General features: G+C 41.0%; 1 protein-coding gene across 1 annotated transcript; it reads left to right on the top strand.

The window, feature by feature from the left end:
• The first annotated feature begins 5777 nt into the window (after positions 1-5777).
• Positions 5778-14229, top strand: LOC137097437 (gasdermin-A2-like). Its single transcript, XM_067470551.1, has 9 exons — positions 5778-6275; positions 6552-6717; positions 6843-6936; positions 7817-7870; positions 10108-10140; positions 10818-10972; positions 12420-12570; positions 12967-13040; positions 13996-14229. The coding sequence occupies exons 2-9, from the start codon at positions 6562-6564 to the stop codon at positions 14227-14229; spliced, it is 951 nt and encodes a 316-aa protein (XP_067326652.1). The 5' UTR covers positions 5778-6275; positions 6552-6561.
• Positions 14230-14925: the final 696 nt, after the last annotated feature.

Raw genomic sequence — 14925 nt, 5'->3', positions numbered from 1 at the left:
TTTAAATGGGTTCTCTTTTCCTGCAATTTGAACCCACTGCTCCATGTACTCCTCTCTGGAGAAGCAAGAAAGTAGCTTTCCCCTTCCCTGACATGATTTCATTTTAAATACGGCTATCGTGTCCCCTCTTATATGTTGTCTTCTCTAAACTAAAGATGCTGAGCTTCCTAGGCATGAGCTTGGTTTCCAGACTTTTGGTCATTTTGGTTGCCCATCTCTGGACACATTCCTGCTTTAAATCTTAGGGAGGGGCATTTGGCATACCAAACTACAAATACCAGGTTCCCATAAAAAGTGGAATCTCAGTGGTGCAACCGAATACTGAGAAAGAGCCTCTAGAACAGTGGTTCTCAACCCAGATGTTTTGGCCTTCAACTTCCAGAAATCCTAATAATTGATAAACTGGCTGGGATTTGTAGGCCAAAACACCTAAGGACCCAGAGGTTGAGAACCACTGCTCTAGAAATATAAAATAACTTATAAAGCAGGAAGGTAGCATTAACAGGAAATACATGGAATTTAAACAACAGGAGGAGATTTTCCAACTGTATGTTGTTTCCCTTGTTCCTTCTTTTATTTGTTTATTCTTGGTTAATATTTACCCATTACCTGGAGAAGTATGGCATATACAAATTCAACAGAATATGTCCAGAGGAGGGCGACTATAATGATCAAGCGTCTGGAGAACAAGCCCTATGAGGAGCGGCTTAAGGAGCTGGGCATGTTTAGCCTGAAGAAGAGAAGGCTGAGAGGAGATATGATAGCCATGTATAAATATGTGAGAGGAAGCCACAGGGAGGAGGGAGCAAGCTTGTTTTCTGCTTCCTTGGAGACTAGGATGCGGAACAATGGCTTCAAACTACAAGAGAGGAGATTCCATCTGAACATTAGGAAGAACTTCTTGACTGTGAGAGCCGTTCAGCAGTGGAACTCTCTGCCCCGGAGTGTGGTGGAGGCTCCTTCTTTGGAAGCTTTTAAACAGAGGCTGGATGGCCATCTGTCAGGGGTGATTTGAATGCAATATTCCTGCTTCTTGGCAGGGGGTTGGACAGGATGGCCCATGAGGTCTCTTCCAACTCTTTGATTTGATTCTATGATAAGAACAAACCTACAGAACTTGGGGACCACTTGTATTAAGGCATGGCAGCTAAAGTGCTGGCAAACTGCATTATTCTGAGTTGTTCAAGGAGTTCCTAAGAAGTCAGTTGTTTTCCAGGAACGGAGATGAGTTGAGTTTTCAGCTGAAAACAAAACTACATTCAGAGGAATTCAGAGGCAGCCAGATAGTCCCATTCTGTTGCAACAGGAAGCACAGAGGGCTGCCTTTCTTCCTGGTAGTTATTTTAAATGTGGAAAGAGGCTTCAGACCCTGGCACTCACACTCAAGGACCCGAGTTTGACAGATCTTTAAGAGCCAGAGGTAAGACTGTCTTAAAAGCCTCAATTGCACTATAAGTCATGCGGAGCAACTGCTTGGCAGGTTCCTCTCTCTGTGTAAATCTCAGTTCTTGAATGGAGATGAAAAAGCAAATAAGGGGGAATGCATTGACGATGGGAGGAGACAATAATAGAGGCGCTAATAAGAGAATAAAGTTTTACTACGTGCTAAATAATAAGAAAAAATGTCCACTATAGAGGGTCATGGTCTCCTTTTCTAAAAGACATGGCCTCCTTATTAAAACCTGCCAAATAAAGACTTTGTAGTGTTTATGGTATACGCTGCAAAGATGGAGCAAGTCAAACTATGGAGAAAAATGATAAGAATTTATTGATACATGATTGGTAACACACAGGTGGCTCAACCCATTACGCAAAGTAAGCATTTGTAGTATAGTTGATTTTGCCCAGGGGCGCTCTTGAGGCGCTCTTGGGGGGAAATAGACCTTGACATATGTGAGTTGTAGTTACTGGGATGTATAGTTCACCTACAATCAAAGAGCATTCTGAACTCCACCAATGATGGAATTGAACCAAATATGGCACACAGAACTCCCACAACGAACAGAAAATATATATATCAGTGATTGTTTGGGGGGGGGGGGCAAAATACTGTTTGCTTACCATTGAAAATTACATAGGGCCACCTCTGGTAACGCAGAACGCGAGCCATAACTTTGTCTGAAAAATTTGAGGGGAAATGAAAAAGAATTTATTCAGGGTTATGCAGCATACATCCACATTGTGGAATTGATGCAGTTCAATACCACTTTCACTGCCATGAAGTCCCGGGATTTGTAGTTTTGGGTGACACCAGCACTCCATGGCAAAGAAGCGTAGAGATCTTGTGAAACTATAGTTCCCAGGATTCCATGGCATTGAGCTACTGCAGCGAAAGTGGCATCAAACTGCATTAATTCTACAGCGTACTGTAGGTGCTCCCATGGAAACCATTTGTCAGTACCAAAGTAATAGCAATTTGAATGATTGGGTTTTTGTAGGTTTTATGGGTTGTATGCCATGTTCTAGAAGCATGGCCATATAGTAGAAAAACCTACAATAGCCCAGTGATTCCGGCCATGAAAGCCTTGACAATAATTTGGATGATCCTCAGATCAAGTGAGGTTTTGGATAAATGACTAGAGGAAAATATGATTATTATTAATAAAACAGGACCCTAAAGTTATTTGTAATTTAATTTATTCGTAAGAGGATCAAGTAAGTAGTTTGCAAACATCTGTCATGCAGCCGGGAGAAAGGAGGAATAGGAAAAGGCAAGATTTTAGGATGTGATTTGTTGCTGTTCTGTGGAACAATATGTAAGTACAATATGTAGCAGTTGTAAATGTTGTGGAACTTTAATTAAAATTAAAATGTTGTGTTTTATCGCTCTGTTTTAACCTCAAGCCAAAAGGAGAGGCGGATAATACATTTATTTGTAATAACTTTGTGCATGAAACAAGGTTTGCATACCATAAACTATCGAAAAGCAAAGATGTCACTCCTTCAGTTATCCAACTGGGCAATTTTAAGGTTTTTTTCTTTTTTGTGGGTTTTTTTTTGTCATGTCAGGAGCGACTTGAGAAACTACAAGTCGCTTCTGGTGTGAGAGAATTGGCCGTCTGCAAAGACGTTGCCCAGGGGACGCCCGGATGATTTGATGTTTTTATCATCCTTGTGGGAGGCTTCTCTCATGTCCCCACATGAGGAGCTGGAGCTGATAGAGTCCAGCTCTCCCCGGATTCGAACCTGCAACCTGTCGGTCTTCAGTCCTGCTGGCACAGGGGTTTAACCCATTGCGCCACCGGGGACTCCATGTTTTGGAGTGCCAGAAGCAAGGAAGGAATTGTCAGGAAGGGATGGGACAAAAGCTTGACCATCTCGTGCTTTTTCAGGAAACTGATTCAGGAAACTGCTGGTTCACAGACTCCATGGTAGAATTTAGTGGTATCATGAACTCACTGGGGCCAGGTTGTTTTGAAGATATAATATCTATCCCAACATGGAACAAGACTATGAAAACATACATTCAACAGATGTGCTTGAAAGTTCCCCTAATTCGATTTCAGAACTTAGGTTTTGACATAAGTAAGAGTTGACTTGAAGGCACATAACAGCAACAGAGCTAGTATTAACGTATGTTATAATAGAGATCATCAAACCATTATTTAATGAAACAGTCATATGCGTCAAGCTGTGTCAACTTTCTGAAAGAGTGTTGTCCACATTCGGAGGTTAATTGTATTAACTGCATAATTATACCATGGGAAGCATAAAGGACAACATGCTTTCTTTACATTCATTTGAAGAGATGAAGGAATCACCATTTCCAAAAAGGATGTTGTGCAGTCTTGGCTCTGCCTTTTCCTCTCCTCTGCTTTAGTTCCCCTTGTTTCTAGGCTTTCCCAACAGTGTAGATAACTTCCTTTGTATTAGTTTTTGGGTGGAACATAAAATCCCCCAGAGACCAACCTTAGTTGGTCTATTCAATTTGCCCATATGGAGCTATTTTGCTGGACTCCTTTTTTTTTCACAGCAGAGCTACAGTCACTAGAGGCTTGGGGCATTGTCTGGCAATCCTAGGCCCAAGCAATCCGAAACAGGCATCCTTGGCACCTGCATTCAACAGTATTCTTATACCATCAGTCCCAGAGAAACAGAAGCTTTTGACCAGCCTAAGCTTCACAAGAAAGAAGATTGAGACAGCTTATAAGCAACAGCTCGTAAACCCTCGCTTTGCACCAGAGGCAGAAGACTCCAGATAGGTGACTGCAACCAGCAAAATCTCCTTTTGTAATATATTGTTTTAAGTTACCTTATAATAATCCCAGGTGGAGTTAACCCTTTATTCATCTTGTTTTCAGTAAACTCATTTGGTTGTCTTTCCACCTTGCCTAGAGTGCCTCTGTGTGTTAAGGGTCTCAATCGTAACAGAAGGTATACATATTGCCCCCCGAGTAAAGCCAGACACTATAGTTTTTCCCAAAGGCTCAGGCATTCCATCCCAGATGTCTTTCCTCTGCTAATTGCACGATGCGGTGCTGTTCATTAATTTGTTCTTTTTATTGTTTCTCTCTTTTAGGTCAAAATTATCTTCCTGAAATGTCATTCCATAAGGCAACCAAAGCTTTGGCAACCGAACTGGGCCCAGAAGGAGATTGGATCCCAGTACTCAGCAGTACAGACCATGACAAGTATCGGCCTTTTTGCCTGCTTTACAAAAACACTGAGACTTGGTGGTGGAAGACTGAGTCATTTCATAAAACTGAATACAAACTAACAGATGTCATTCATTCTGACGGTCACACTGTAAAATTAGGTAACATCTAAGATTCAGTGATAAGAACCTAAAGATTGAGTTGTGGGTTTCTTCGGGCTATATGGCCATGTTCTAGAGGCATTATCTCCTGATGTTTCGCCTGCATCTATGGCAAGCATCCTCAGAGGTAGTGAGGATGCTTGCCATAGATGCAGGTGAAATGTCAGGAGATAATGCCTCTAGAACATGGCCATATAGCCCAAAAAAACCTACAACCACCCAGTGATTCCAGCCATGAAAGCCTTCGACAACCTAAGGATCGTGCTGAATCAGGCCAAAGACCTTTCTAGTTCAACATTCTGTTCACGCTCGGGTTTTACTCACTGATTTATTTACAAAAGAAGAAGGTATTCTTAAAAATGATTTCACGATGCATTTAACTGCAGAACACACATGCGACATGTGGCTAATCCAAGACATCCCTGACTTCATATGTCTTCTCATTTAATCACTGGGTAGATATTGGAATCTAAAAGGAAGCTAATATAGGCAGGAATGTCTTAATTGTTTTCACAATACAATACGGTCTGCTCAATAATACCTTTTTAAATAAATGAATAAGAGAGAAGCTTGGCCCTGAGATCTGCTTTGCGCTGAACATTTTCTTACACTCAACATGGGAACCTAAACGACAGTAGGAAAACTCACAACGTTCATAATTATTGCCATGCATGAAGATTATCATTTCTGTTTTATTGAGTCTCAGCAAAACAAGGAAACCATTATTCTCTGTGTTATTCAAATGAAAGTCATTTCTTACCTTGCAAGGCATCCAACATCATTGATGCTATTTATACAATGGTAGAGACCAGTTTCTTAACTCAAATACTCTTCCGTTTCCCCCAAACTTTGACTCAATGTGACTTACAATATTGTATGAGTACAAGAACAGCATTAAATTTTTTAAAAGCCTTCAAACATCAAATTTTTGTAATGTACTAATTGAAGGAGAGGAAAGATGGGGCCATCCTGGTCTCTCTAAGGGGGGGGGGGGGGGGTGGTAGTCCCAAAGTCTGAGAGCAGCCACCAAGAGGCCCTCTCCTGAGAAGTTGATGAAAGGCCTCTCCAAAAGATCTTAGAGGTCTAATAGGCTCATAAAACACATAGAGCCCAAAGGCAACTTCCAAAAGGGTCCTTTCCCATGCCCCTCCCAGCCATGTTCAGTCTTGGCTTCTGTCCCCATCATCTTCACAAATCCCTGGTGTGAGGCTGTTCATCTGATTTGGTAGAGCCAGCCATTTTCCTATACCTTATTAGAAAAAGGTGTCTTGATCCTCCAGCTATCTTCATTTTTTCTAATGCTTCTTTCAATCACATACTTTATCCATTTTTAATTTCCAGATGTCAAAGATGGAGACAACTTTACCATTAAGGAAGAGGTTGAGGGAACAGTGGAAGGACAAATTTCTGCACGTGATATAGCCTCTATTGAAGCCAATGTGACTATATCCTGTGTGAGGTCTGTGAAAGTGAAAACGATACAATTATGTTCCACAATCATCAATTCTGTGAAAAAGTTGTAAGTATATTGATCTTATGCACCTGGTTCAAACTCAGTAGCGCATGATATCTCGTACTATTGGAAATATAAGTCCGAAAAATCTATAGTAAAATAGTATGGGTTTTTTAAATACTTTGATACTAGAATCGAAATCCTTGATGGTCAATAACTCCATTCAATAACACCTGGCAAATGGTGGCACTCGTGCCTTTAGCTTTTATATATCCCTTGTGCTATGTAATCTGCGCAGTTACTTATGTTTTGGATAATGGATGTCTGTTTTTTCTGCTTCAGAAAAATCGACATGGATCATGAGTTCATTAAACAATCAAAGAAGTATAAAAAGGACCTGTACATTGTAACTGAGGCAGTAGAGGCTGTGGAAGATGCACCATTCAAGGAATGCAGCCAAATGGGAGGCAATATCTTTTATACAGCCTGTGTCAAGATGGGGCTGAAGGTTGGATCTGAATTGCTTTCATCCATTCACAAATGTCAAGGGAGTAAAAGAAGTGCCTCTTTTCACATTGATGCCATTTTCCTTGTAGTTGATCCAGGGTTTTTTGTTTTCTCTTTCTCTTTTAGGGTACCAGAAATATTAGGAAGGAGTTTCATATCCCAAAATCTTGCACCCTGGCATTCAGAGCCAAGAAACTAAAAGTAGGAAAGGAATCAGTAGGTAATGGATGTTTACAATCCAATCCTTAACAGAAGGAGAATCTTCTGTCCTCTCTTTTCTTTGATGTTAATCCTGAGCATGGCCAGAACTTACAATACTTTTTGCAAATCATTTGGAGGGAACATGAGGGCGCAACAAAGTTCCTTTTGGCAAATGCTTATGCTTTCTATGTGACAAAAAACATTTCATTCATTGCAATGCCCATGAGGGGGGTGGCAAGCATTGCTGCTTACTTTACTTACACATATTTTTAATTTATTTATTTCCCATATTTATACCGCATCCTTCTCCCCCCGAAGGGGGACTCAGGGCAGCCTTACAAAAGCATCATACATATGAGATAGCTAGCAAAACACTACTATATGTACTTCTCAGAAACAAAACTCTCATGATGGTTTCAGGACAAGTCAGGAACCTGGTGGTGCAAGGTATGATGTATTGGTAGGAATGAGAATGTGGAGGACCACTTCACATACCCTTTCTCAAGCAAACGTTTACTTTCTAATCTGAGAAATCCCTTACTCCCTAACAGTGTTGCTCTTTTTCACCTCATGCCTTGGAATTTATTTCAAAACTGGCTGGTAGAGCCATTGACATCCATTGTTCTGTACCAAAAAAGCAATAAAAACAATGTAGTTAAATGCTTGATCATACTTAAATAGCTACTCATGCTGTCTACTCAGAGGTTAATCCATTTGAATTCTACTTGGTTCTGGTCCCAGACAACAGCTTAATAGATCAAAACCTGTTTTTGGATTATACTCTGCCCTCGTATCAATTTCAGATTTAAAAGGCTATTGGCAATATTTGTAATCAAATGTTAATCTTCAGATCTCATATTATCCATTACAGCTACGAACATTGTTTTGGTTTTCCTCAGGTATTTCCTATTATTCAGATGATAAACTAGGAACTTGGGTTTACAATGAGCCAGGTAAGCAAAGTTTAGCAAATTTGTTTAATATTGATAGCTGACTTCTAGCCCCATTAAGTCTAAACAATGACTCCCCTGGGGATGGGGTATCCCGCAAGCGGGGGGTCCACCATTGAGGTCGTGCTGGGGAAGCATAGATGTGATCGAATATGCCATCCCAGGGAGAAGCGCAACAGAACATTTGCGACCCTGAGGCGAGATAGGCAGGAGTGCCATCATGACAGGCCTCCCAGACTTAAGGTCCTGCTGTTAAATGCTTTCTTGTAAATGGTAAAACAGTTGCTATTCAGGATTTGATCCTGGTTGAGCAAGTGGGCCTCGCTTGCATTACTGAGACCTGGCTGGATGATCTCGGGGGGGGGGGGGGGGGGGTTAGCCTCACCATGCTCTGTCCACTGGATTTTGGGGTGCATCAGACCTGGGGGCGAGGAGGAGGGCTTGCGGTGGTCTAACATGGAGATACGTTCCAACTTAAACACCAGTCTTAGCGCAGTACCAAGGGATGTAACTGAGGCACCTGTCTGTCTGGCTTTGATGGATTCATTTCAATTTGTTCAGCCTGATAATGTGGACAAGGTCCTTGGAGCGGTGAGAGTGACCCCTTGTACTCTAGATCCTTGCCTTTCCTCATTTATCAAACTTGCCAGTGGGGGATTAGCTGAGTGGTTTATGCCTCATTGGAACAGGGACATATTCCTTTGAGCCTAAAAGGGGCAATAGTGAGACCTATCCTTAAGAATGCATCCCTGGATTCCTCGGTATTGAACAACTACTGGCCAATTTCTAATCTCCCCTTTTTGGACAAGGTTCTGGAATGGGTCATGGCCTCCCAACTCCAGGGATTCTTGGATGACATTGATTATCTTGATCCATTACAGTCTGGTTTTAGGCCTGGCCATGGTATGGAGATGGCTTTGATCGCCTTGGTGGGTGACTTCTGAAGGGAGCTAGACGGGGAAGTGTGTCCCTGTTTGTTCTCCTGGACATCTCAGCAGCTTTCAATAACATCAACCATGGTATCCTTCTGGGGCGGCTCTCCGAAATGGGTCTTGGGGGCATTGCTTTGCAGTGGCTCCACTCCTTCCTGGAGGGTTGCTCCCAGTTGTTGAAGCTGGGGGACACTTGCTCGGACCCCTGGCCATTGACCTGTGGGGTCCCACAAGGTTCCATTTTATCCCCCATGCTTTTCATCATCTACATGAAATCGCTGGACAAGGTCATCCGGAGTTTTGGAGTTCGGTGCCATCTGTACGCAAATGACACCCAACTCTCCTACTCCTTTCCACTGAACTCCATGGAAGCCTCCCGAACACTAAACCAGTGTCTGATGGCTGTGATGAACTGGATGAGGGCTAACAAATTGAAACTAAATCCAGACAAGACAGAGGTCTTGGTCAGTCGGGGGATCAGTTGGAATCAGCGCTGACGCTTGAAGCTCAGGTGTCGGCGGTGGCTGGGAGGGCTTTTGCACAGTTAAAGCTTGTACAGCAGCTGTGACTGTACCTCATGAAGTCTGACTTGGCCATGGTGGTCCATGCCTTGGCTACATCCAGATTGGATTGTGGCAATGCGCTCTACGTGGGGCTGCCCTTGAAGATGGTCTGGAAACGCCAACTGGTACAAAGGTTGGCAGCCAGGCTTCTAACTGGAGCCAATTATAGGGAGCATACAATGCCCCGATTAAAGCAGCTCCACTGGCTGCTGATAAGCTGCCGGGCCCATTTCAAGGTGCAGGCTATGACCCATACAGCCCTAAACCAGGCGTGAGTGATGGGAGGGGGAGAAGGGCCATGAATGCATTGATATGTTGAGGGAGGTTTTCTCCTCACGTGTTCAGTTGGGGAGGTGACCCCCAATACCTATGATACCACTGCATGTGCAAAGCCATTCTTTTGCTGGGGAAGGAAATAAACATTGAAGATGACAATATAATACAGCCTCCATGTCCATTTAAGATTAAGATGAGATGGTTTTTAAAAGAAAGTAGCAAATAAACTATTGTGCACATACTAAGTAATTCAGGAGGGTGTCATTGGATGCTTTGGACAATTTGTTGAATTCCGAAAGTGCACAAAGCCAGTTTGAGACCAACTAAAACCATCATTGCAACATAACTGTGTTAGAAGGTCTTTGAGTTCCACTAAAATTCAGTTGGATCTATTCATACTCTCCTAATGCAGATCACATGAATAATATACCTGACTCTGCTTTGTTTATTATGCTTGTTTTTTCCATAGGAGAAGAAACTCTAAGGACATGCATTTACGAAAGTAAGTTGTTCATGTTTCAAAAGTTAGGGTTTAATGCAAGCTCTGAAGTAAATCAGTTGAAGACTACTGTTTCAACTAAGTTCATTGTCTGGCGTATTTACACATTTCAATAATATTTCAAGAAATATGGAGTTATGAAATAACACAATCTTTTTGCAGTGTGGGATTTTAAAAAACCCTCATGGGTAAGAAAAGCCATACTATACATATTTTTATCACTTAAAAAGATTAACTGTGAATATATTAGGAATTTATGTCCTGGGAATTGACTTGTCCATGTCTGTCAAGGTGAATGTTGTCACTCAGAGACAGGATACCGAGGGAGGTATCTTTAGGCACAGTAGCCTCTGAAGATGCCCTGTTGGAGACTCCTATCTTAAAGGCCTTCTAAATCAAATATGAATCTATTTCGATACAACAAATAAGTCAAACCTTCACTCCTGATGAGGTTTTGGATTTTAAAGATTCTGACTGTTTACAAAGATCTGGAGTTTAATTTTACCAGTGAGACACCTGCTTGTGCTTGTGCTCTGTGCTGGGTTTGTATGGTGACATAAATGTAATATTTTCAAAAACATGAAGTATTACCACTAATCCCAAATATCTAGCTCTGTGATACCTTTTTCCTTACATGGGTTCATAACATCTGATCCTGAGCTCTCAATTCTCTTTATTAGTACCTGTAATGTACAGTGTGGAAAGTATACATCAGGAAGTTGAAGAGAACTGTGTACAGTTCTCATTCCTATCTGCAAATCTGCGAGGTGTATTTCTAACTGGCTTTGTGGCTGTAATGAGGAACAAGGACCTTCTACAAGAGCTAGTGTTCCAGGTAAAGATATTCTCGTTGTGCGTTAGGCTCTTCCTTTGGGGGTAAGGGTTTCCTCATCATTTGTTTCCAGCTCATTGTCCCTCCCTTCACAAATCCTTGGCCATATTGTCTTTGTGGATCTCTCCCATTAGTGTCTTTCCAACCCAGTGTCATATTTGGAGGCATTCAAGATTAATCTCCGCTTCCCATTGTCAAGTGTAGTTCCAACCAAAAATATATCTTCTTTAGCTTTGGGGGAAAAAAACAGGTTTGTGGTGTTTGTTTTGTTGTTTGTGCCCCTGTTCAGAAGATCTTGCTTCACTTTCTGTCCCTGCGATAACTGGATTTTGAAAAATGTGGCTTGTCTTGGAAACAAGGATTGGTGATGAAGCTTCAATGGAGAGACCTTTTCCCCTTGATGACTCTTCCAAGAGTGCATTTCCCTTCCTGGGGGTAGATTTCTCTCACGTCCGTTTGTTACAACCTTGTTCTTGCTTGAGTGTGCTTGTAACTCGGGGACTGTCGTCACCCATTGACTGGAAAATGTGTAAAAGTTATTTACAAATTCCTTTCTCCTTTGAGAGAAAGAGTGAGAAAGTCACCCTGCCAAAAGAAATTCATTACATTGTTTTGTATTTCAGGACAAAAAGTTAACTTGCAACCCCCACCCCGCTTAAAAAAAACATTTTGACCTAAAACATTTTCATTTAGAAACCAATGCACTTTAACACAAAATGCACAAATACAGTGTTCTTTGCATTAAGGTTATTGTGTTTTTTCCCTGCAAAATCCAAGGTACCTTTGGTGAAAAATTAAAATCTCCAAATATGAAGAATAATTGAAAATGTGCAAAAAAAATGAGTATTACTGTATTATTATTATTATTATTATTATTATTATTATTATTACAGTCTTCTTTAAATTGCTGCCTTTCCCCCAATCCTGGGAATCAGGGCTAACGTTATAATTCTATTAAAATGCAAGTGTTAAGAACCATTGAAAGTATGCCATGAAAAATAATAAGAGGAGTGGAATGAAAGTATTTGCAACTCTTTTGTTCTTGCAATGGAGGATGAAATATGTGCAAATTTTCTTCTTTGCACCATAGCAATCATTGTTGCTCTTTCACAGAATATTATTCCATGGAAGCCCCTTCACACATCCTTCAAAGGAATCTTATCTGCAGGAATGTTTAGGAGATTATCTGATTTACAATCTTTTTGGCAGGAAAATTAAAACTAGCCAGTGGCTATCTATTTCATGTTTGCATCAGTTCTCTCACATGAACTGATTTAAAGGACAGAACCAAACCAAATTCATCCTCAAAATTACTCAACACTCCTTCATGCTCTTGATTCAGATTTCATCACATAGCAACCCTTGCTTTCGTTTGTGTGCCCCTAAATCCTTGCATTTAGGTCCATGTAACTGGTTGGCATTGACATTACCTTTTTCTTTATGCTATTAGCTGGAGGAGTCACTTGAAACCTCTGACCAATGCAAGCTGAAGGCAGATGAGCCAGAATTGCAAGATCTGGTGGAGAATTTACAAGATCACAGTGGAGTCATCATCCCTGAACTTGCAAAGGCAGTTGTTTATTTTCTAGAAGCCTTGGATGGTAAGGATCACGACTTCCAAAATACAGTGACCATTCGAATGTATGTCACTAAAAGACCTTTCAGCCCATGAGCCTCTTCTGATTCAGTTGTACAGATGTTGATCTTGCAGATAAGTGCTGCATTTCAAATCTCAAACTGCTTGAAATTTCCCACAGCTCTCTCATGGCATATTCTCTTGAGTTTCTCACAGATTTGCCCAGTTACTACTGTGAGAGGACAATCACTCAGTGAAAAAGAGGCTTCTCTTCATTTGCATGTCCCAGCATGCTAGAGCAAACTATGGCTCTTTCTTATCATATTGCTGATAAGAGTAATCTTGTCAGATCTCTGCTTCAGCCATTCTGCCCTAGTGTGGAACCCTTTCCTTCCATTGATTGTTTTGCTCTCTTTCTCAGAACTGCAAGAAGAACAATTGATGCTCTTGGAAGAATCTCTAGAAAAAAAGATTGTGCCCAAGCAGCTGGAACTGGTAAGTGAGAACTCTAATCACACATTCCCTACATGTTTTGCCAGACATGTCAATATTTATTTATTTATTTATTTATTTATTTATTTATTTACAGTATTTATATTCTGCCCTTCTCACCCCACAGGGGACTCAGGGTGGATTACAATGTACACATATATGGCAAACATTCAATGCCAAAGACACACAACAGATATAGACAGACAGTCAGAGGCTATTTAACTTTTCTGGCCTCCAGGGGAGCTGTCGCTTTCATCGTCCATCTGTGACACTGATAAAGTACTTCCACATTCCCCACATGCTTTTGCTGGAGTGCTTTGCTGGCGTCTTTTTTATGGGCTCGTAAATTAGTTAAATTAGCCTCCCCACACATAGGTGGTACCTAATTTTCCTACTTGACAGATGCAACTGTCTTTTGGGGTGCAAAGGTCGACAACAAGCTACACAATTGGTCTGAAGTTCACTCTGACCTGGGCTGGCTTCGAACTCGTGACCTTTTGGTCAGAAGTGATCTTAATGCAGCTGACACTCAGACTTAATAGATAGTAGATACTCCTTTTACAAAACTGAAATAAATGTGAATTCTGTGGAATCCTAGGATTTGCAGACAGTTTTAAGTTTTAATGCAGCAGCAACTAACAAAAAAAAAACACCACAGGATTCCATATGATGCATCCATGCCGATTAAAGTGGATCGATGGCACCATAACTGTGTGGTGCAAAAGGGCATGAGTTCATAAGAGCCTTCCATATACCTCTGCCTTTCTAAAATGTAAAATGTAATTTGCCTGCTAGCTTCTCAGCACTGGCAGAGCTAACAGTGGCAAAAGAGTTCCATAATCAAATTGTGATACATGGCTGTACACTATAGTTTTTCCAAAGAGCAACAATGATTTTTTTATTTACAATGAATATTTTGATTTGTGTGGCTTGATTTTGTTTCTTTATGTTTCCAAAGATCGATATCATTTTAGGCAATATTCTAAGCAACGGTGAAAAGAAATTTACTGTAGACATCCAGCTCTTATCTGAAGAAGAGATGCTTATAATGGGAGCAATGATTGAAATGAGTGGAGTGACCGTTCAGAAAACCGAAGCTCATCTTACTGGAACAGGAGATCCTGCAGCTTTGGTGCCCTTGTTTGTGGTTCTTTATGTGCTCTCTCTACTAACTAAGCAAGAAGACGACTGAATTCATCATGATATCTGCATGACTAAGCTGTACACATTTATCTGGGAAAATCTCATTTATTTCCAAGCTTGAAATATATATATATTGGGTTCAACTCCCACAGTCATGGGTTGGGCAAATTGCAGTTCAGAAAAGTAACTTTTTCCAGACTTTCCTCAGTGCAGCTTAGTTCTGAGCAAAACCGGTATAGGGTTATATTGTAGTGCAGATACGTATATACGGCCTTGCTCTCAGATCTTCTTTGCGCTATATAGCCTCCTTTTCAGTCACATTTCTCTCTTGGAATGAAAATTAGTAGTAATAAAATCATTTATTTTCTTTGCAAAAGACCTTAGGTTACATGCCTCATTCAGCCCTTACAATTTGCAACATTCCTTGTTCTGATAGAAATTATATCTCCTGATGATGGTAGCCATCATGACCATCTATCTCAAATAGCCACTGCAAATTATGGCTAATTTTCTTCTGAAGTAGAACCATCCAGTCTCAATTAAATGGGATGGATAGATAGCTAGATTGTGGATGGTCATATGCTTGTTTTACCATGTTTCTCACACCAGAAACGACTTGCAGTTTCTCAAGTCACTCCTGACACGACAAAAAAAAAACACACACACACACACAACCATGTTGCAAACATGAAAACACCATACAAGTCCTGCATGTATGACATACTTCTTTTTTCAATATCCTGAC

Source organism: Anolis sagrei, chromosome 6, assembly GCF_037176765.1.
Source record: "Anolis sagrei isolate rAnoSag1 chromosome 6, rAnoSag1.mat, whole genome shotgun sequence".
Taxonomy (NCBI): domain Eukaryota; kingdom Metazoa; phylum Chordata; class Lepidosauria; order Squamata; family Dactyloidae; genus Anolis; species Anolis sagrei.
The sequence above is the reverse complement of the archived record's forward strand: the minus strand, read 5'-3'. Positions and strand labels throughout refer to the sequence as shown.

Excerpts from the sequence above, each read along its gene's own strand:
- LOC137097437 (XM_067470551.1), top strand. The coding sequence starts at position 6,562 with ATGGATCATGAGTTCATTAAACAATCAAAGAAGTATAAAAAGGACCTG. Across the intron at positions 6,937-7,816 it reads AGTAGGAAAGGAATCAGTAG|GTATTTCCTATTATTCAGAT; the intron begins GTAATGGATGTT and ends GGTTTTCCTCAG. Across the intron at positions 12,571-12,966 it reads TTTTCTAGAAGCCTTGGATG|AACTGCAAGAAGAACAATTG; the intron begins GTAAGGATCACG and ends TCTCTTTCTCAG.